The sequence below is a fragment of the Armigeres subalbatus genome, chromosome 1 (genome assembly GCF_024139115.2).
Source record: "Armigeres subalbatus isolate Guangzhou_Male chromosome 1, GZ_Asu_2, whole genome shotgun sequence".
NCBI lineage: Eukaryota > Metazoa > Arthropoda > Insecta > Diptera > Culicidae > Armigeres > Armigeres subalbatus.
In genome coordinates, this window is record NC_085139.1 from 8,132,531 (window position 1) to 8,155,134 (window position 22,604).

The following is a 22,604-nucleotide window of genomic DNA, read 5'->3' on the forward strand; positions in this document are numbered from 1 at the left end:
CATTAGCCTGCCGGTGGGCTTGTACCGGATTTTGGAAAACTATTTCCAGAACCGTGTACCATTATACGAAACCGATGCCGGTCAGAGAAGTGTACCTGTGCAGAATTCCCACTGGGCAGTCCGACAACGTAGCAGTCACTGGGCATCTCGCCCATCAGGACGGTCTAGCCGATAGGACAGATCGTTGATGGATTGGCTTGTGTGAATAGCGAAGGTAGAAATGAAAACAAACTGGTTAAAGTTTCTATCGGCCTAACGTGAAATTTCATTATTCTAAAGTCCATAAAGAATATTTTATTCTATACTAAAAATAATATCGTATCGAAAATACGTGAATTTGAAACGCCTAATTTGGTTTATGTTTAACAAACATCAATAGGGTAACATACTTAAAACTACAGCTCATTTCAAGGCAATAATATGGAATTTATTCTAGGGATTAGATTGTAAAACTAAAAGCTAATGGTTTAAAACTAGTGCGGTTGAAAATTAAGGACAAAGCATCTAAATTAGCCTATGTACAACTATGTGAGTAAAACTGAACTATTACGAACTACAAACTTAAAAATTACCTTAATTAAAATTTGATTAAAAAATGTACAGACTAGATTACCATCACGCGAACCCTACAAATCTGTCGTAGCACGAGGACCTTAAAACAAACTATCAATTGTAAGTTGAACCATAAAATAAGCGTTATTTGAACTAATTACTAAAATAAAACTATAGTTTTAGCTGCTACTAAGAGCCGCTCGAAAACGGTGGTGCATTTATTAAGGTAAATCCGAACATTCTAAAAAATTGATAACGGATCTAACCTCAAACACGATGGTGAAAGCTGGGAGCTTTACGTTAACTCCCTGTGGTGTTTGTTCGGAGGCATCAGAAACCAACGAAGGCATGGTCGGATGCGACGCTTGCGAGCTTTGGTTTCACTTCCGATGCGTTGCAGTTTCGGAAGAGCTCTTGGAAGATGTAGACAAGTGGTTCTGTCCATCAGAGTCCTGTCAGAAGGTGGCGGAAGAAACTCGTAAGAAGACGAATGCTAGCAAGAAAGCAGTGAAGTCCAAGGGAACGAAGTCACGGACACAAGATGAATCGGAATCCAGTGTTAAATCTGATCACCAATCCGCTCCATCGCTGGAGAAACAGTTGAAGGCGCTAGAGCGAGAACAGAAGGCCAAAGAACAAGAAATGGAAATCGAGAAAATCTTGAGAGAGAAGCGGATCGAAATGGATAGAATCTTGAAGGAGAAGCAGTTGAAGATCAATAATGAGCTGAGGGAGAAGGAATTGCAGCTGGAGAAGGAAATGCTCGATAAGGCACTTCACGAGGAGCAGGTCCATGCTGATCGTATGCAGCAGATGCGAGAATCGTATCAAAATGCGATCGAAAACATGAAGACTATGACCGTGAAATCGAAGACAGTCGTCGTACAATCAAAGCTTGAGAAAGCGGAAGTCGCGGGACGTTTTCCGGCTGCAGAAGAAGGATGTTCGTATAAACTACAGAAGGCATTAAGTACGCCGTTGCGCAATCCAGGCGTGTCGCTAAGAGCACTTTCGGAAAAGCAGCGGAAACAACTCCAGGTATCGGAACTATCGTCAGATGAAGATCACGATTCCGTTGACGACAGCGACGACGAAGAATCCGACGAAAATATCAACAATTCGGAGCCGTCATCGGGAGAAGAGCCAAACGAAGAATCGGAGAATGAATCGGAAGAATCGAGTTTGACCAAACGCGAACTACGACGGAGGAAGAAGGCAATGTCACACGGGCTGGGGCGTCGCATAGCAGGTCCAACGAAAGCTCAATTGGCCGCACGCAATGGAATTTCCAGGAAACTCCCCATTTTCTCTGGCAAGCCCGAAGAGTGGCCTCTTTTCATCGGAAGCTACGAAGCCTCTAACGAAGCATGCGGTTTCAACGATGTAGAGAACTTAGTTCGCCTACAGGACAGCCTAAAAGGCTCGGCCTTGGATAGTGTTCGTGGACAATTGTTGTTGCCAAAGTCCGTACCGAAGGTGATCAACAAACTCCGGCAGCTCTACGGTCGTCCGGAACAACTTTTGCATTTCCATCTGGGAAAAGTGAAACAATTGGACCCCCCGAAAGCAGATAGATTGGAAACGTTCATTCCTTTCGGAAATGTGGTGGAAGAATTATGGGTTGAAAGAGCATTTGATCCATCCGCTCCTCATCCAAGATTTGGTGGACAAGTTGCCGGCAGGTGATAAGTGAGAATGGGTTTGATACCGAAGTAAAAGGAAGACGCCAACATTAAGAACATTTTCCAATTTCATCTCCAAAATCGTAACCGAAGCATGCGCAGCAAATGTGAGCCTTGATAACCGGCCTGGGTACAGGGAAAATTACCTGTACACGCAAGTAAAGGAAAAGCCAAGGAAAAAGGAGCCGTTTACTCCCCATAGTACGAACGTGAATCCGTCAAATGATGCCGCCATAGCCGAGAAGAAGCTAAAACCATGCATAACCTGTAGAAGAACGGATCACCGGCTCCGCTTTTGTCAGGACTTCAAAGCGATGAGTTTTGCTGAACGTGTCAAGATCGTGGAGAGAGGCAAATTATGCAAAATATGTCTGAATGATCATGGTAACGCTTTATGCAAATTTAAGATTCGCTGCAACGTTGGTCAATGTCACGAACGACACCATCCACTACTTCATCCGAGTGGACACCATGTTGTCATGAACACACACATCCGTGCATCTAGCGCTATTCAGTTTCGCATGATTCCGGTGACATTGCATCACAAAGAAAAAAACGTCACAACGCTAGCTTTCCTCGATGAAGGATCGTCAATTACACTTGTTGAATGTTCGCTCGTCAACCGACTACGAGCTGAAGGAGTGAAATGGCCGCTAACCATAAAATGGACTGCTGACATTAGTAGGGAAGAACCTGATTCAAGGATGATGAATTTATGGATCTCTGCCGTGGGACAAAAAGAGAAACTCCTCCTCCAATCTGCTCAGACGGTTCATAAGTTGCTACTTACGAAACAGTCGCTAAATGCGGTTGAAATCTCCGCTAAGTATAGCCATCTGCGGAATCTACCATTAGCGTCATATTCGGACCAACAGCCTGGTCTGCTCATTGGCCTAAATAATCTTCACACGATTGCGCCAATCGAAGCTAAAATACGGAGAGTCGGAGAGCCGATAGCCGTACGATCAAAACTCGGCTGGTCGGTGTATGGTCCTACTTCAGGGCAAACAGATAGCACAATATCCGTCAACCATCATCACGGAATCAGTAATGACGACCTCTACAATTTGCTGAAGAAGCATTACTCTTTGGAGGAATCGGCAGTCGAAATATCGCAAGAAACAAAAGATGAGAAAAGGGCGCGTGAAGTTCTGGAACGAACAACCGTTCGTGTCGGTGACCGCTTCGAAACGGGGTTGCTGTGGAAATCGGATGATCGTATGTTTCCCGACAGTCTTCCGATGGCACGTCGGAGACTAAAACAGTTGGAACAACGTCTCGAAAAGTCTCCAGAAATGTACGACAAGATCAGGAAACAGGTCGAAGACTACCAGGCTAAAGGGTATGCCCATCTAGCAACATCGAAGGAGCTAGCGGAAACCGATTCGCAGAAGAGGTGGTACTTGCCACTGAATTACGTACAAAACCCGAAAAGCCAAACAAAATTGGTCTGGTTTGGGACGCTGCAGCAACAGTCAGTGGCGTTTCTCTCAACAGTCAATTATTAAAGGGACCTGACATGCTGACGCCTCTAACAGCGGTTCTCAGCCTTTCAGAGAGCGACGAATAGCCTTTGGTGGAGATATTCGTGAAATGTACCACCAACTACGAATTCGGGATGCCGACAAGCAAGCGCAGTGTTTCTTGTTCAGGAAAAATCCGGAGGACGCTGAACCAAGTGTGTACGTCATGGACGTAGCTACCTTTGGCTCAACATGTTCTCCGTGCTCGGCCCAGCATGTCAAAAATCGAAATGCGTCAGAATTCTCGTCACGGTACCCGGAAGCAGCAGCAGCCATAGTCCACAAGCATTATGTGGACGACTACTATGATAGTGTCGACACGGTCGAGGAGGCAGTTCGTCGTGCTGAAGAGGTGCGATTCATACACTCAAAGGCAGGTTTCGAGATACGAAATTGGGTGTCGAACTCCTCTGTAGTTCTCCGCAGTCTTGGAGAGCAAAATCTTGCGGAAGACGTGCATTTCAACGTCGATAAAACTACGGAGAACGAGCGAGTCCTCGGGATTATCTGGAGTCCAAGTCAAGACACTTTCTCATTCGCCACTGACCACCGTTCTGCGCTAGAGCCGTACCTCAAAGGTATTCAACGACCCACAAAACGATTGGTGCTAAGTTGCGTCATGGGATTTTTGGACTTCTGACGCCATTCACGATCCATGGAAAGATGCTGGTCCAAGACTTGTGGCGAACGGGATGCGGATGGGACGAAGAAATAGACGACAGTGCGATGCAGAAATGGAACCGTTGGGTAGGCCTGTTGCCGCAAGTAGCCGCTATCCGAATTCCCCGCTGCTACATCGGCGATTGCTACTCATCAGAAGTTGATTCACTTCAGCTGCACATCTTCATGGACGCAAGTGAGCACGCATATGGTTGTGTTGCCTACTTCAGGGCGGTCGCAAATGGTCAGGCCAAGATTACTCTGATAACCTCTCGTTCGAAGGTAGCGCCTTTGAAACGACAATCGATTCCGCGCATGGAACTGATGGCGGCAGTTCTGGGATCACGACTGTTGCGCACGGTACAATCACATCACTCCTCCCAATACACAAATACTTTCTATGGTCGGATTCTCAAACGGTTCTCAGCTGGATTCGTTCAGACCAGTTGAAATACAAGCAGTTCGTGGCCTTTCGCATCGGGGAAATTCAGGAGAACACCAATATCTCCGATTGGCGCTGGGTCCCGTCAAAATGAACATCGCTGACGTTCTTACAAAATGGGGCAAGGGCCTCCCCTGCAATCCAACAGCCCATGGTTCATTGGTCCATATTTTCTGCTGCAGTCCGAAGATGAGTGGCCACTGGGACAGTTTCCGGCAGTTAATATAAGTGAAGAAATGAGGGCTCAGGTCTTACATCACGACGTCTCTAACATCGGATCAATCATCAATGCTAATTCAACGAATCGTTTTGTTCGTCTTCTCCGAAGTACAGCCAACGTAGTTCGGTTTATTGCAAACTGTCGTCGAAAACTAGCAGGAAATCCGATTGTTGTTTCCAAAGCTACTCCGGGTCAAGAATGCTTGTTAAAAACGAAACCAAAATCTATTCAACAACCTCTTCAACAAAAACGAGTTACACGCTGCGGAGTTGATATTGTGGAAACAGGTTCAACATGATGGATTTACGGAAGAGATAAGAACCTTACAAAGAAATCAAATATGTGAAGGTTCTCCGGGCCGAATAACAAAATCGAGCTTGATCTACAAAATGAATCCTATTCTGGACACCGAAGGCATTCTACGGGTCGGAGGTAGACTACAGCAGGCTGAATTCGTTTCATTTGATATGAAACACCCAGTTATTCTTCCGAAAGACCATGCTATAACCAACATGCTAATCCTGCAGTACCACGAAAAATTTGGTCATGCGAATCGAGAGACCGTGTGCAATGAACTGCGTCAGCGGTTCTATATCCCGAAGGTTCGACAGGCTGTAAAAAAATGCATGTGGTGTCGTGTCAACAGATGTAAGCCACTAACTCCCATGATGGCGCCACTGCCAGTGCAACGAGTATCTCCACAACTTCGTCCGTTTAGCTCTGTGGGTGTAGATTATCTAGGACCCATCGAAGTGACTGTGGGCCGCCGAAGGGAAAAAAGATGGGTGGCTCTTTTCACTTGTCTAGCGGTGCGTGCTGTACATTTAGAAGTAGTTCACAATCTAAATACTCAAGCGTGCTTAATGGCGGTTCGGAGATTCGTCTGTAAAAGAGGTGCGCCAAACGAATTCTTCTCTGACAATGGCACCAATTTTAAAGGAGCCAGTAACGAATTGGCAAAGATGAAGCAGATCGACCAAAATTGTGCAGAAGGCTTCACGAGCTCCACATTGAAATGGAATTTCATTCCTCCAAGTACGCCGCACATGGGCGGTGTCTGGGAGCGAATGGTGCGATCGGTAAAGGAGGCATTGAAGGTACTGAACGATGGTCAGAAACTCACTGACGAGATATTGCTAACGTCTTTAGCCGAAGCAGAGGACGCAATCAACACTCGTCCCCTGGTCTACTTACCACAAGATGCGGAAGAGATCGTAGCCATAACACCAAACCATTTTCTTCGTGGTGCTACTAAGGATGCGGATTTGTCGGTAGATGGTTCAGCAGATTTTGCAGAAGCCTTGCGGAACACTTACAAACGGTCACAGTATATAGCTGAAAAAATGTGGCAACGCTGGTGTAGAGAATACTTGCCGACCATCAACAGTCGTTCCAAATGGGTTGTCGATCAGCGACAGATACAGGTACGGGACTTAGTGTTCGTCGTTAACGATAGACAACAAAGGAACTGGATTCGAGGAATCGTCGAGGAGTTGTTCAAAGGCAGAGGCGCTAGAAATCGACAGGTGAGTGTCCGAACATCTCAAGGCGTTAATTAGAAAGCTGTGGATAACCTTGCGGTTATTGAGATTCCTGATGAATTCTGCAACACCGGCGTGGAGCCGGTACCGGAGTTACGGGCTGGGGTGTGCAGAATTCCCACTGGGCAGTCCGACAACGTAGCAGTCACTGGGCATCTCGCCCATCAGGACGGTCTAGCCGATAGGACAGATCGTTGATGGATTGGCTTGTGTGAATAGCGAAGGTAGAAATGAAAACAAACTGGTTAAAGTTTCTATCGGCCTAACGTGAAATTTCATTATTCTAAAGTCCATAAAGAATATTTTATTCTATACTAAAAATAATATCGTATCGAAAATACGTGAATTTGAAACGCCTAATTTGGTTTATGTTTAACAAACATCAATAGGGTAACATACTTAAAACTACAGCTCATTTCAAGGCAATAATATGGAATTTATTCTAGGGATTAGATTGTAAAACTAAAAGCTAATGGTTTAAAACTAGTGCGGTTGAAAATTAAGGACAAAGCATCTAAATTAGCCTATGTACAACTATGTGAGTAAAACTGAACTATTACGAACTACAAACTTAAAAATTACCTTAATTAAAATTTGATTAAAAAATGTACAGACTAGATTACCATCACGCGAACCCTACAAATCTGTCGTAGCACGAGGACCTTAAAACAAACTATCAATTGTAAGTTGAACCATAAAATAAGCGTTATTTGAACTAATTACTAAAATAAAACTATAGTTTTAGCTGCTACTAAGAGCCGCTCGAAAACGGTGGTGCATTTATTAAGGTAAATCCGAACAGTACCTATTAAAGTAGGAAACCCGCAAGGTTCAATACTGGGCCCGGTACTATGGAACCTTATGTATGACAAGGTTCTGAAGCTAAAGTACCCTCCTGGTGTTAAGATTGTCGGTTTCGCAGATGACGTAGCCTTGGAGGTCTACGGGGAGTCAATTCCCGAGATAGAACTGACTGCAGCACACGCGATCACCACGGTGGATGATTGGATGTCGGTTCAACATTCAGCGATTCCATGGGTGAAGTGGCGATCGCATCAAAGTCGAGTTTGTATATCCATGGGGTCGTAATAGACGACAAGCTGACCATCGCCAGCCATGTCGACTATGCGTGCAAGAGGGCTTCGACTGCTGTTGCGACATTATCGATGATGATGTCCAACAGTTCCAAGGTGTGTGCCAGTAGACGTAGGCTACTGGCAGGTGTTGCCGTATCTTTTCTTAGGTACGGCGGCTCGTCCTGGGAGAGAGTACTGGGGGAAACCAGTTACCTGCGGAAGCTGAAGAGCACGTACCGCTTGCTGTGTCTCAGAGTGATATCTGCCTACCACACGATCATCACACGATTCAGCCTGCGTAATTGCGAGCATGATGCCAGTCGGGCTGATCCTCCGGGAAGACGAGGAGTGTTTCGAGCTACGTGGCACCAGAAGAGCCCGCAAACGCATCAGGGTGACTTCGGTTGCCAGATGGGATGACTCTTCTAAAGGTAGGTGGACCCACCGGCTGATACCTAACATATCGAGCAGGGTGGGGAGACACCATGGGGAAGTTCACTTCCACAGGTTTGGGCACCCGGAGAGCCCAGTCTGCCCTGATTGCCCAGGTGTTGAGGAAACTGCAGAGCACATACTGTTTCGACGTCAAAAGAAGAGCTATGCTAGACGTTTGCGGTCGGGACACAACGCCGGATACCCTTATCCAGAGGATGTGGCATGCGGTGGAGAGTTGGAACGCAGTTACGACTGCAACCACTCAGATTGCCTTCAGCTTGCAGAGAATCTGGCGCACCGAGCAGCAGTCGACAAGCATGACTGACTTGTGATTGGTTAGTTGGAACGAAAACAGGCTAAGCGCGACGAAATGAATGAGAGGTTTGCACATGTCGAGGTAAGAGTGTCGCAGCGGGTGGCAACCGCAGTCGCCACCACGAGGCATGGCAGAGTGAACGCATAGGTGTTAGTATGGACTGGACATACCGAGGTAGGAGGGTCGTAACGTAGAACTGTTGATACCTATCGCCATCGACACCTCGAGGCATGACAGAGGAGAGTAGAGTGAGCATCCAAGTCAGACTCAAATGGTATGTTAAGGGCGAGCACCCAAGTCAGCCTAGCATGGCATGTCAGAAGTGAGAACCTAAGTAAGTCCCACATGGTGTGTCAGAGCATATGTCAGGAGGAACTGCAGGGTATGCTAGAGTGAGCACCCAAATAAGTTTCAGGTTGGTGTGCTAGAGCGTGAATCAGGTGGTAGTGTAAGATTCCAAGTTATTTTCACATGGTGCGTATTTAAAGGGTGAGCACCCACGTTAGACTTTACGGGGTATGTCAGTGGTGACCATACAAGTAAGACTCATATGGTGCGTCAGAAAGAGTGTCAAGGTGTGTCAGAAGGTATGTTAGAGAGAGCACCCAAGTAAGCCACATACGGGATGAGTGCCTGTGTGAGCGTGAATGAGCGAGTACATTAAGTGATCCAGAAGTAATGCTGGGAGGCAGTTCCTGGGGGAACCAAGGTATTAGTAGAGAGGGTAACTCAAGTAACCTTCAGTTACTTGGGTGGGTTTAGTGGGTCCGGCGTTCCTTCAACCCCACTCCCTGAGTGATAATTTCAGGCGTCTGTTAAAAAAAAACACACACAAACATATATACATACACACATACACTTTACTTTAACTTTAACTCAATTCACCTTTCCCGTCAAAAAATTTTATTCGCTCAATCGATTCTATGGTTTATTTAAGGTTAACTTTCCCAAAGAGCACTTATTTTTTGAAGCCTCTAAGTATTTAAAAAATTTAAAACAAAAATCGAAAACGTGCTGTTTTTTTTCAAGATTGGCCCGAGTTTTTACGAACATCGGGTGAATTTTTCAGGCCGGTTCACACGTGCAGCACTTTTTGGGTTTTTGTTTTAAATTTTTAAAATACTTAGAGGCTTCAAAAAATAAGTGTTCTTTGGGAAAGTTAACCTTCAATAAACCATAGAATCGATTGAGCGAATAAAATTTTTTGACGGGAAAGGTGAATTGAGTTAAAGTTTGTATGTGTGTATGTATATATATTTAAAAATAGTTAGAGGCTTACACGGAGATGCGAAACAACTCAAAATTAAGTCTTTTTCACTCAACTTGACAGCAAAGTGCAACCACTCAAAATTGAGTTTTTCAGCAAGAACTCAATTTTGAGTTATTTTGAAAAACCTTTGGTTGAGTGAATTTTACTTTTTGTCAAGGAGTCGACTTTGAGTGAAAAGTACTAAAAAAGCTGGTTTTCCAATGTAGCCAAATTTAAGCTAAAAGTTTGCTGGAATTTGTTTCGCATATTTTTATCAAAACCCAGAAATATCCACATGTTTATATTTATTTTACCAGAATATCGTAAAATGAGAAAAATTTTCTGTTGGCAAATGAATGGCATTGATGAATTGATGAATTGATGATTTTTAATTATTCAGTCGAGGATTCAGCAAGGTGTAAAGATGTCCGCTGCTGTCACGAAAGGAAAGGTTTCGATCTGTAAAAGAGAAGAAACATTGGTGAATCAATCATGAGAAGAAACCATCGAAATTAATTGGATTATGCCACTAAAAGCAAATGACTAAATATTTCGAGGTTAGGTAACGCATTGCCGTTTACATTTATTGGCATATGTATTTACATGTGAAAAATAGTTTTGATAATGTTGTACTTACGTTGTGGAACGTGTGGCAGAATCAAACAGATAATTTGTGGGATTGTTTTCCTCATAAAAGCGGAATTGTCGTCCGCGTCTCCCTCGTTGATTGATGGAAACTATTTATATTTTCATCCTAAAACTGTATTATTTTATTTATTGATGAGGAATCGATTGTAACTCACGAGATAACTCTCCCGAAGCGAAGGACTTTCCATTTTCCATTTCCACTTTCAATTTAATCATCAAATTCAGTTGAATATTTCACATTTTAAAATCTTAACAAACGAATCAAGCGTCGTTGAAATGTTTGCAAGTGAATTTTCAGCCAAAATCAGGTATAGCTCCAAAACTTCATTTTGGATAGTTCCGTATAAACAAAATAACTCAATAGGGAGTGTTGGGGGTAAACTTTGAAATTAAGTTAAAAGCACCCATCAACCAAAACAAAATTGTATCCAAAATGGGAGTGTTGAGAAAGTACTTAAATTTGAGCACTTTTTATCTTGATTTTGGATAGTTTCGAATCACAGTGTAAAAAAATATGGGTTCTTTGGGAAAGTTGACATTAAATAAGCCAAAGAATCAACTAAGACAATAAAACAAGATACAATTTTTGACGGGAAAGGTCAAGTGGTCGAGCTGAGTCGATTTTGAATATAACATTATGGATCCACGGGACTGACACTTGTATACCTCCACTACGGTTTGTTTCGTAGTCAACATTGAAAATTCAGCACTGACAGCCATAAGGATAGTCACGGGAAGAAAAGAGTTAGGTGTGATCCACACTGACAGTTCCATAAACAAAAAGCAGAAGAAAAGAGACTGCATCTATACTACGAAAACACAACCAAAACATCAGATCCCCGTATGGATCTCCGTGCTTTCTAGCAAAAGTTTGGATTTGGGTTAAACCTATAACCTCAGATAACAGATATTTAGGCTGGTATACCATATGTGTGTAAACCACAACCGTTAATTCAAATGCATCTAACATTTCGAACACATTTGGCAATCGCGGAAAACTGGATATCGCTCCCTATGTCGCTGGTTACATAGTCAAATAATAAGTAACAGCAAAAGATATTTTAGTTACCAGATAAAGATTGTTGCTGTCCGGAACATCTTTTGCTGGCGAGGATAGGGGATCTAAATGTCAATTATAACCGTTCACGTTTACTGAGTTTAATTAATCGGCGGCTTTAGCGCCACTCTCAACGAGAGACCACCGGTCACGTTTTATTTGCCCGACCTTTTGAGACTATTTGGCTCAGGGAAAACTCTAGAACGGTTATCAAGCGAAATTGGCAAAATCTCTCAAGCGCAAGCTAAATCTCCTCCCATTCATTCACCGCAAGACCTTAGGGACCGCAAAAAGTTTCCATACAACCAAGAAATAACGTATTTGGCTCCCGAAATTAGTGAGTCGTTTATTTAAGAAACTGACGTTAAACGTAATTAAGCTAAATCACTTTACTTTTAGAATGGTTTATTCGTGCTGGACGTTTTTCAACGGAAATGGAAACATAAGAGCAAACATGGCCATGTAACTAAGCTCTAACACGTACCTGTGCAGGTTTTTGATGATCGATGGGGCCCGACGAACTCCGACGAATCTGGCAGCTTCTGGCTCGAGAAAACCTCGACGATGGCGGTGATGCGATGGCTGCCACCGGAATGTTCACGCTGTGATTTGGCGCGCAACGTACAGATGGCCCACGTGTGTGTTATGGCCGAACTAGAGATGCGGAGGTAGTGGCGGCTGGAACGGAAGCTTCCGCGAGAGCAATGGCGGCGTAAAAAGTCCCCGGGGCGATCCCTTGGGCGATCCACACTTACAGATAAAGGCACACGTACCCAAAGCGACCGGCTTCGCGTACCTTTCCGTTCCACCGAGCGTGGATCGGTGAAACCTCTATCTTTCGGTTCGGATCGGGTTCACTGCGTGCAATGGACAACACGCGGTCTCGGATGGCTCCGGTCCACAGAAATTGACGGAGAAGGACCTTACCTTCGGTAATGGACGACCGATGGGAGATTCTTCGCTACGATGGTTTGAACGACTTCACACACTCCGTTTAACTACCTACTTGAGGCGGGCCTTCACGGTACACACGGGTCTCGATGATCTTGAACGGAATTCGTGGCTCGCACCACGACGGAACCTTGGACGGTCGCCACAAGACGACGGAAATTTCCAGCCGTACGAAAAAGCGCAGCGCGCTGCGTGTCCAGCACGAATTTATTTTAGTATAAGTTAAATCGCTCACATAATTGAGTATAATTACCTTTTTTCGTAGTAGTAGATTTAATAAAAAATTCAAGCAGAATTTGCGATACAACGGACCTCAGTCCACTAAACAAAGAAAGAAACACAAAACGTTTAACGCCACTTATCATTTTTATAAACTCACTCACTAATGTTACCTTTAACTTGTACTTCAAATCACACAAGATATTCTCAAAACGTAAGTATCTCTAATCGCGTACTTCTGCTTTCCAGCCGATCTTCTAGCGAAATGATCGAGCGGATGAAAAAGCTACGCCAAGAAACTGTGTTTTCAAATTTGAGCCCTATTCAAATATTTTAAAAGACTATTCTGTAACTATTGTTTAGGAGAATGCATTATTTGAAAATCGCGCCAAATGATTTGCATGGCGCCGAGAAGCATGGCGAATTTAAACCGCTTATTTTAAAGCTAGCGCCATGCTATAAAAGCAGAGCTTTTATAACATGTTCCATGTACGCGAGTTGAGCACAGAGATAGCTCGATTTTATCAACACTAGCTTTTATTTAAAGTTATTATTTTATTCTTATAATATTTTCAGTTTACGAATAATTAATTAACAACAATAAAAACGTAAAACGTTACACAATGAAGGAAAAATACATACGATTTGACAGTTAGGTACCACACATGTTTCGGACAGCAGAACAATGGGAACCAAAGCGACAATCTTTATCTGGTAACTAAACACAACATATAATAAGTCAGCTGGTCCCTCCAATTTACATACATTTGGGCTTTCTACATCTCGATAACCTCACTATCTCAATATCTTATATGTTGTTCAGAGTTCTCTCTCTCTCTCTCTCTCTCTCTCTCTCTCTCTCTCTCTCTCTCTCTCTCTCTCTCTCTCTCTCTCTCTCTCTCTCTCTCCCTATGTTATTTTTTAATTCTTGAGCAAGGGTAAACGGAAATCTGCAACCAGACACCTGAGGAGGTACTCAGGTAGTGTGGGGATGGGTATGTCATGCAACTCTTACCCGACAAACTAAAACCAAAACCCTTTCGCCAGTCCGTACCCCCGGCCCGCAATTAAGCAATACATCAGGGGGGGACTATTGAGAACGCTCACGCCTATGCTAACGCACTTGACGTCAATACCGTCAATACCCGTCGATCGCAAGCTATGATAGTAACCTAACGGTCCGTATCATAATCTCACGTTGGAGACGAGCACCCCGACAACAACCACCGCGCGTGAACCGCAATGACCTCTATATCTACATACTGAGGTCCCCGCAGCCTACCCGCGACATGTTGGTTGTCGGGGTGAGCAAAGTGTTCACTGCATCACAGGTGCCCTTACTGCACTCGTTGGTTTTGTTCAAGACGCCACCACCGCTGCAGTTTCGACATAATCTGTTGAGATGCTGTGTTCACCGCATTCCATATAGCTTCTTCCCGGCACATCCTCTCGACGAGGTTGTCCGGGGTTGTATCCATACCACTAATAAGCAGCATGGCATTGCGTTCTATCTGCGAATCGCGGGCATGCGAACATCACATGCTCTGCCGATTCTACCTCACCTACACATTCAGGACACTCCGCAGAATCTGCGAAGCCAAACCTGTGTAGGAATTTCTTAAAGCAGCCATGTTCAGACAACACCTGTGTTAGGTGGAAGTTGACTTGACCATGCTTCCTATCAACCCAGTTGGACACATCTGGAATCAGTCTGTGGGTCCAACGACCTTTGACTGCGGTGTCCCATGCTCTTTGCCATTTGAGCAACGAAGCTGCTCTCTTGACACGTCGCACTTGCACCGAGTCCCTTTCGTTGTAGCACTCACATCCTCCTCTAAGAGTGTGTCGATCGGCATCATTCCAGCTATAACGCACACCGCCTCATATGATATGGTGCGATATGCGCTCGCGACACGTAAACACATCAGCCGGTGTACTCTGATCAATTTCTTTACATTGTACTCGGTGCTACGGCCCATGCCGGCACGCCATAACGGATGATAGACAATGCTACGCCAGCTATCAGCCTACGCACTTGACTATGCACCGCCGATCTGTTGGACATCATTCGTGATAAAGATTTTATCGCCAATGAAGCCCGCTGACATGCATAATCGACGTGGCTCGTAAAATTGAGCTTATCATCGATCATCACGCCCAGATGCTTGAGAGACCTCACGGAGTTAACTGTGCAGGTCCCTACTCTTATTCTCGCCTGTTGCAGCCCATGACGGTTATGCACTACCACGACTTCCGTCTTGTGATGTGCAAGGGACAACCGCCTCGAGTTGAGCCATTCCTCCACTCTGCCAATCGCGTATGAAGCCTTCAGTTCGACTTCGTCGAGAGTGTCACCTGCTACTTCTAGCATTACGTCATCCGCGAAGCCTTCTATCTTTACTCCGGCCGGGAGACTTAAGCGCAATACTCCGTCGTACATAATATTCCACAGAACCGGTCCGAGGATCGATCCCTGTGGAACACCCGCGGACACTACGATCGACTTTTGACCAGCATCAGTGTCGTATAACAACACCCTATTCTGAAAATAGCTTTTCAGTATCCTGCACAGGTAATCCGGAACTCTCAATCGGTGCAGGGAGTCAGCAATTGCTGCCCAGCTAGCATTGTTAAACGCGTTTTTACATCAAGTGTAATCAACGCGCAGTACCTAATACCTCTTCTGTTTAAACCTCTCGCTATCTTGGCCGTATCCGTTACCGCTCGAATTGCTTCGATGGTAGAACGGCCCTTACGGAAGCCATACTGGTTGCTAGATAAGCCACCAGCACACTCTGTATAAGCCGACAATCTATTCAGAATGACCCTCTCTAGCAGCTTTCCAGCTGTGTCGAGTAGGCAAATTGGTCTGTATGCCGAAGGATCCCCGGCTGTTTGCCAGGCTTCGGTGATAGCACCAATTTCTGCCGTTTCCATCGATCTGGGAAGTTTCCTTCGTCCATGCATCTCTGGAGGCAGCTCCTGAATATATCTGGATCGGTAAGAATAGCGTGTTTAAGGGCCAGGTTTGGAATACCATCCGGGCCTGGCGCCTTATTGAGCTTAAGTTTTCTTGCGGCTACGATAAGCTCTTCGTTAGTCACTAGCGGTACCACGTCAAGTGACTCGTACGGTGTAGCGGGCCAGTTCGATGATTCATGCCTCGAAAACAACCCGTCGACTATTTTGACCAACATCCCCGGAGATTTCTCAGGTGGCGTGGTATTGGTCCTAGCCATCACCATCCTGTATGCATCTCCCCATGGATTGTCGTTTGCCATCCTGCACAGCCGCTCGAAGCAGGCTCTCTTACTACATTTGATCTCGTAGTTCAGAGCTCTGCTCGCTGTCTGGAACACCCTGCGTCTCTCGACCTTTTCAGCGTCTGTTCTGGCACGTCGCAGCCTTCTCTTTGCTCTAAGGCAGGTTCTACGAAGGTCTGCAATTGTGTCAGTCCACCAGTACGCCGGCTGCCGGTTTCCGGGAGGTTTGGTCCTCCTAGGCATCGTCACATCGCATGCACGGGTTAGTACATCGATTAACTCGTCGCCACTTAATCCCGTTGTTCGCGTCTCCCATCGTAGTGATTCCTCCATGAGTTCTGGGTTGAACTGCGAGGTGCGCCATCCTAGATCGTCCTGTGGTTGCTACGGGGGTAAACCGGATCATAAAACGAATTTCCTGATGATCGCTGGAGGTATGCTCCTCATGAACCTCCCATTCTGGCTCCACCGTCCATCCCGCGCTGCAGAAGGTCACATCGATGCATGAATCACCGCTCGGTCCCCTGAACGTTGGCACTTGGCCTTCATTCAGCAGGACTACGTTTAATACCGCTAGCGACTCTAGCAGGGTCTCTAGCATCGTCAGGCGATGATATTATCTCCTGGATGGGATATCGCCCGCAAGTCCAGATGGCCACCATCTGAGACTTATCCGCAATCCAGCTACCGTTACCGGCAGGGATGCGGTATGGATCGGACAGCAAGGCTACATCAGCTTTACACTCAGTAACCGACTGTTGTAGCAGCAATTGAGCTGCCTCGCAGTGGTTCAGGTTAAGCTGTGTTACCTGCGTGTCTGGATCCTTCTAGAGGCCGGACAAGCCTGGACACCGGTGAGGTGTCTGTTGTCTGTACCCGGGGGACAGATCAGACACCTTGGTGCAGCCTGACAGGTGCGAGCTTGGTGGCCTTCAGCTCCACACCTACGGCATAGCTTACTGCGATCAGGTCCTTTACAGTCATAAGACTTATGACCGTTGCCAAGACACCTGAAACAGGTCTGAAGTGGTTGGCTTCTGCTTAGTGCACATACCGACCAACCCACTTTCAGTTTATCCCTATCCATTACCTTCGTGGCTTCAGCCTGAGATACTTGGAATGAGGCAACCTGCATTCCCGCATAGCTTTTGCGTAACCGAACCGTAGATTCCTGGATCTCGACATTGCACTGATCTCTCAGTGCGTCAACCAGGTCTTTAGCCTCGGTTACTTCAACCAGGCCCTTGCACTGGATGTTCGAAACTGGACATAGGGCTCTTACTTGAACCCCATCACCCAGGACTTCCTCCGTCAACTTTTTGTACTCAGAACTCTTCTGAGCAGCATCCCGCTTCAAGACGAGAATCATCTCGCCTCTCCGCGTCCTTCGGATGCAGTTGACATCCTCTCCTAGGCCAGCGAGTTTGTCATTAACTCTCATGGCCTTCAAGACTTCTCTCTCTCTCTCCCTATGTCGATATATTCATCTTTCTTGGCTACTAGAGCCTCTTTGAACAATAAAAAACACATAAAAAACAAGTGATGACATTTATTTTGTTGATGTTTTTTCATAGCAACAAGCTTTCCATCGGATGCTACTAGGCCGAATAACGCATCATCTAGTCAAATTCCATTAAGCTAGATAGAACGTTTGTCCGAAACGACCGAAAATGGTTTGACCGAAAATGACATATGGCCGAAAGCGACAAACAGTCGAAATAGTAACTTGACAGAAAAACTTTTTTGCTCTAACAGTTCATTTGGCTAAAAATGCCATTTGTCTGAAAATGCAGTTTGATAGAAATGGTCGTTTAGCAGAAATTCAGCCGACCCTTTCAGCATTATGGTCAAATCTTGGATCAAATAACCCTTCCTGCCACACGACCATTTCGGATAGTTAAACCACAGACAAACAGACGTAACAGCTTGAATAATTTTTTGAAAAATCCGTCGCCCAACTCTTCTACCACCATCTTGCGAGCATGTTACACGAAACTTTGTTTCGTATGACATTGTCACCAGAAGGCGCTGGAGTGAAATGTCAAACTCGAAGGATTACGACGCTAACGCCTCTAGTTGTGAAACGCGCAACCGATCAAATTCAAATTGATCGTTATAGTCATGGTCGATGGTATTTTTTCTAGTGTTACGTCTGTTTGTCTGTGGTTAAACTATTTGGTCAATTTTTTTTTCGATCGAAAGAACTGGTCCACCAAATGACATTTTCGGTAAAATAACTATAAACTAGACGGGCTCCAGCCACGGTTTTTTGATATTTAAACTGGAAATTTCTGTTCAGTTCAGAACTTGCGATCTACGGCAACGACAGTAGCTTTTTTCGTCACTAGAAGCTTGGATATGTAGTCAACTATGCCCAAAACATATTCCAGAAGAGAAAGAGATATGGTACGATCGTTTTAGGATATCCTGGGAATATATCAAAACTGTTTTACGATATCCGTTGACCTTCCAGGAGGTGTAATAGATATGATTAAATGCATATCGAAGCTTTGAGGACCGAAAAAAGCTTCAACGCAGCTGTAGATCTCAAGTCCCGAACTCAAGAATAGTTTGGATGGCCAAGGAAGATTAAACATAGTTTATTATATATCACGGTAACTCTATGGATACGTTTGAATAAAAATATTATCTTGAAACAGTACCTTCCGCTGCCAATAAACCAATTATTTTCTTGATAATAACTTCACCGTGTTCATGACGTTCTAGCTTGCTGTAAGGCCATGATCGCCCATGCCCAGAGATGCATCTGAACACGAGAACGCGTTTTCGTGTTCAAAACGTTCTGAACACTGCACACTGTTCAAGAGCGCTGACCTAAGGGCCTGTTCAAATATTACGTAACGCGAAAAACGTTGTTTTTAAGAACCCCCCACCCCCTGGTAACAATCTGTAACAATTTTCGGAACCACCCCCACCCCTATGCGTAACGCGTAACAAATTCTATTTTTTGAAAAACATCTTAATTTTAACCGTCTAAGACGAATTAAGTACTCTCCATTTAATTCCACCAATTATTTTCGATATCTTTGCAGAAACGTATTTCGACCACGGTCGTCTTCAGTGTCTCGTACTTGACTCGACTTAGGGGCAAGCCAGAGTAAACGCGACGTGCGATGCGACGTGACGCGACATTGCAATTTGACAGCCTGTTGATAATGATTGTTATTCTTTTACGTGAGTCGCGTCGCGTCGCATCGCACGTCGCGTTTACTCTGGCTTGCCCCTTAGTCAAGTACGAGACACTGAAGACGACCACACAGTTGTGGTCGAAATACGTATCTGCAAAGATATCGAAAGAGTACTTAATTCGTCTTAGACGGTTGAATACATTCCACTAAAAGAGCTTTATATATTTTTCTGATCTTAATTTTGGTAGGATTTGAAGGACGGTGCAACAAATTATTATGTAGGGACACGGCAGGTATTTTCGTCTGTTCGTCATAGTCTCGAAAACCAATAAAAGAGACACTTTTTTGTAAAACTCATACGTACCAAATCGTAAGCTCAGGAGAAACGTTCTGCTATAGTGGAGTTCTAGCAAATGTACGTTGCTTTCGTTGGTTTTAGCCCCTATGACGATGGACGGAAATACCTGCCGTGTCCCTATTGTAGGGTAAGACGGTATAATGCGCCCCACCTGGCCAAAACGCCCCCCTTTGATTTCTAGAAAACTATGCCTAACTAAGGGTAAAACTCAGTTGGAACCTGTAAATATTTGTAAAACCATCATACTATGTGAATGTGGAAGTATTTTTCTTTTACACAATGAAAATAATAGCCAAATACAAAAAGTTACAGTTTTTATGTAACCTTTTATGTTTGTTTGCTCAACATTCTGGAGCGACTCTAGCATACTGTCCGGAACACTTGCACTGGAACACTCAGTTGGGCAACAAAATAACTTTTCTCAGTGGTTAATATGATATAAAATTGCTTCCATCTTCAAAAATTCACGATTTTCAAAAACATGTTTCACTGGCCAAAACGCCCCAGTGTAGGCAGGACGGTATGCCCTTACCAACTGTCAACAAGCGCAGCGAGCCTGCAGCAGTTGCTTCCAAATTGTATGGACAATATTAAAATGTAATTCACACCTGCTTAAATAGACTTATGTTGATTTTTTAATGTCAAGCACATAAGGATTTGTAACCTTTTTATTATGGGATAGATTAATTAATAATAAAGGGCTATGAAACGTGTTTGATTACGGTGGGGCGTATTGCCCAGGCACTTTTTAAAATCCAGTTTTTCACGACTTTTCAAAAGAGATTTATTACGTGTTATATGTAATATTTTTATATGACTACTCACAGGTAATGCATTTGCGACTTGTTGAACTACCAAATAACACAAAATTTGCATAAATTACATTGAAAAGTAAAAAGTTTTCATAGGTATTGCCTTAGGGAGGGCATATTATACCGTCTTACCCTATATTTCATGCTTTTTTTTTAAAGATAATGAATATTTTTTGATTTTTTAAAAATATTTTCTCTATGAAAATAACATGTTACGCGTAACAATATTTCGAAGGACCCCCACCCCCTATATTTTGCGTAACAAAAATCAAACAACCCCCCACCCCCTATTGCGTTACGTAATATTTGAACAGACCCTAACTTAGTAACTTGGGCAACTTGTATCCTAGGAAAACAAATTCAAACGACGGCATGCTACACATTTTTCGGCTAGTACCGGAACACGGAACACAAAATAATAACACCAAGGTACGCTCTTGGCTCATTTTCTGTTCCGGATGCATCTCTGCCCATGCCTAATATTTTTCCTTGATAGGGGAGTTAATTTCAAGCAATTTTGCTGAAGACAGTGTTTACTTTTATCCATCGTAAGATTTTATACATCCATTTTTGTGTTGAGGTCATATATTTCCCCGAGGGCCTGAAAGGGGTAATCCTGGTAAAGCTGGAGGAATGCCTCCGAGAATGGAATGCCTCATGACGGTAAGGGGCGTACCCTAAAACGCTACCGTACGGGCTGTGAATCCGGCGACTGAGGAGTGTTTGGTACAGGGGCCGGGAATCGAACCCATGACCCTTCGCTTATAAGGCGAACGTGTAGCCAACTACGCTACGGGACCCCCCGACATTTATTGGATTATGAAACCGGAAATTTAATCTTGGAATCCCATAATATTCCCCACTTACTTCTAAGATTAAGTGGAATAATTTTAAAATAACGGTTAACCCGAAAATTTAAATCCCAATTGTTTTAAGGCTTGTTCGCGACAAAATCTGGACACATAACTTTAAGAATAAAAATAAACTGCTGTTGGTTTAATTCGGTACGTTTTTCACTTCAAATGGCTTCATTCCTTATCGATGCTTCGATGTATGCACGAAACTTGGTGACATTTGAATTTTCTAAGAAATAATACGTGCCGAATGATCTGGCATCCTCAGTAGAATTTGTTTCGAGCTCGTATCTTTCTGGTGGCTCATAATATCCGTTTTGTTCCACTCTCCAACGTGTTAGATATTGATAAAAATGCATCAACAAATTATAAAACGCTGAGAGCAGTGTTCACAAGAAAACAAAAGATTTTCAGCCAGTTTTCGGATCGAGAGTCCTGAATATTAATTGCGACTGCACACAATTGCTTTCCGAACCTGTAATTCCTTCGACGCCATTATTCACTACGTACTTGTACCACTCATAAGAAATATATTTTCAGAAAGTACAGACATAGATTCATCAATCTACGAAATATTTCACTCGTTGATGAGCTATTTCAAAAGTTATACGTGTTTAAAGGTGTCCAGATTTTGTCGCGTACAAGCCTTATGTTGAAAATTCAAGACTGCATTTGGGAGATTTAATTCTTAATAATTTTTTTTTCAATTCTATTATAGAATTTAAAATTTATTTAGCTTTGCTATGGAATTCCTGATTTCTATTTTGAATAAGGTAGGTACTTACTTTAATTCCATTTCAGAATCATATTGTTACTTTAATTTTTTTAAATCTTCTTTAGAATACCTAGGGAAGATCCATTAATTACGTAACGCAAACATTGAACATTTTGAACCCCTTCCAAACCCAAACCACTACGCTCCCCTTATGTCACACTTTTTGCATGAAGCAACCGAAAATTCTGATGGATTGTCACACTTTCCTCAACCTTCCTCTCGCCTCTAAGCGTGACGTAATTTGTGGATATCCCCCACCCCCTATCAAAATTTTCTTTACCATTTCCATTTGTTTTCTTTACTTTTGTTTAAAAATAATCATTTTAACGCCCGAAAAATACAGTTGCGAACTCAATAATCTAATACCTCACAGACGGTGAAATTATTGAAGCTTGCACGACTATGTAGAACTAATCAGTTTGCCCTTCCCCCGGTGTTATATGCTTTTGTAAGACGACGAACACGTGTTCGATCTTGGCGAGACATCATTAGAAACCATCAACAACAACTTCACCTTTGCCGACCGTCGAAATATTATTACCGGAGAGCAAAAAAACATAGTCGGGGTCCTATTCACCGAAAATTCAGAGCACCTTCGGTAGATGCGCGTGCCAGATGGTGACTCCTGTGGGCTTTTGGATTGGGTCAACAAAACAAAAAACATTGTCAGGTTGCTTCGATAGTCACGTATCTAATATCGCTTCTGTTTAATTTTTATTTGTAACTATGAAAAAAATTAATTCAAATAAGAAAATAAACGAATTGCTGTTAAGCAAATCATGATTACTAAATCTTCAGCTTGAGTAAATTTTCCAGTATAAA

General features: G+C 43.8%; 2 protein-coding genes and 1 long non-coding RNA gene across 3 annotated transcripts; all 3 read left to right on the plus strand.

Annotated features, from left to right (window-relative positions):
- The first annotated feature begins 218 nt into the window (after positions 1 to 218).
- On the plus strand, positions 219 to 2,238 carry LOC134205939 (transcription initiation factor TFIID subunit 11-like). The gene is made up of 4 exons (XM_062681642.1): positions 219 to 380; positions 437 to 528; positions 604 to 672; positions 730 to 2,238. Exon 4 carries the CDS (start codon positions 829 to 831, stop codon positions 2,236 to 2,238), a length of 1,410 nt encoding a protein of 469 aa, XP_062537626.1. The 5' UTR covers positions 219 to 380; positions 437 to 528; positions 604 to 672; positions 730 to 828.
- A 3,230-nt stretch (positions 2,239 to 5,468) lies between these two features.
- Positions 5,469 to 6,638, plus strand: LOC134205940 (uncharacterized). The gene has a single exon (XM_062681643.1). The coding sequence runs from the start codon at positions 5,469 to 5,471 to the stop codon at positions 6,636 to 6,638; it is 1,170 nt and encodes a 389-aa protein (XP_062537627.1).
- Positions 6,639 to 6,843: 205 nt separating this feature from the next.
- LOC134208063 (uncharacterized) lies at positions 6,844 to 7,422 on the plus strand. The gene is made up of 4 exons (XR_009978483.1): positions 6,844 to 7,010; positions 7,067 to 7,158; positions 7,234 to 7,302; positions 7,360 to 7,422. It is a non-coding gene; the product is annotated as an uncharacterized LOC134208063 (long non-coding RNA).
- The last annotated feature ends 15,182 nt before the right edge of the window (positions 7,423 to 22,604 follow it).

Excerpts from the sequence above, each read along its gene's own strand:
- LOC134205940 (XM_062681643.1), top strand. The coding sequence starts at position 5,469 with ATGAATCCTATTCTGGACACCGAAGGCATTCTACGGGTCGGAGGTAGA.
- LOC134205939 (XM_062681642.1), top strand. The coding sequence starts at position 829 with ATGGTGAAAGCTGGGAGCTTTACGTTAACTCCCTGTGGTGTTTGTTCG.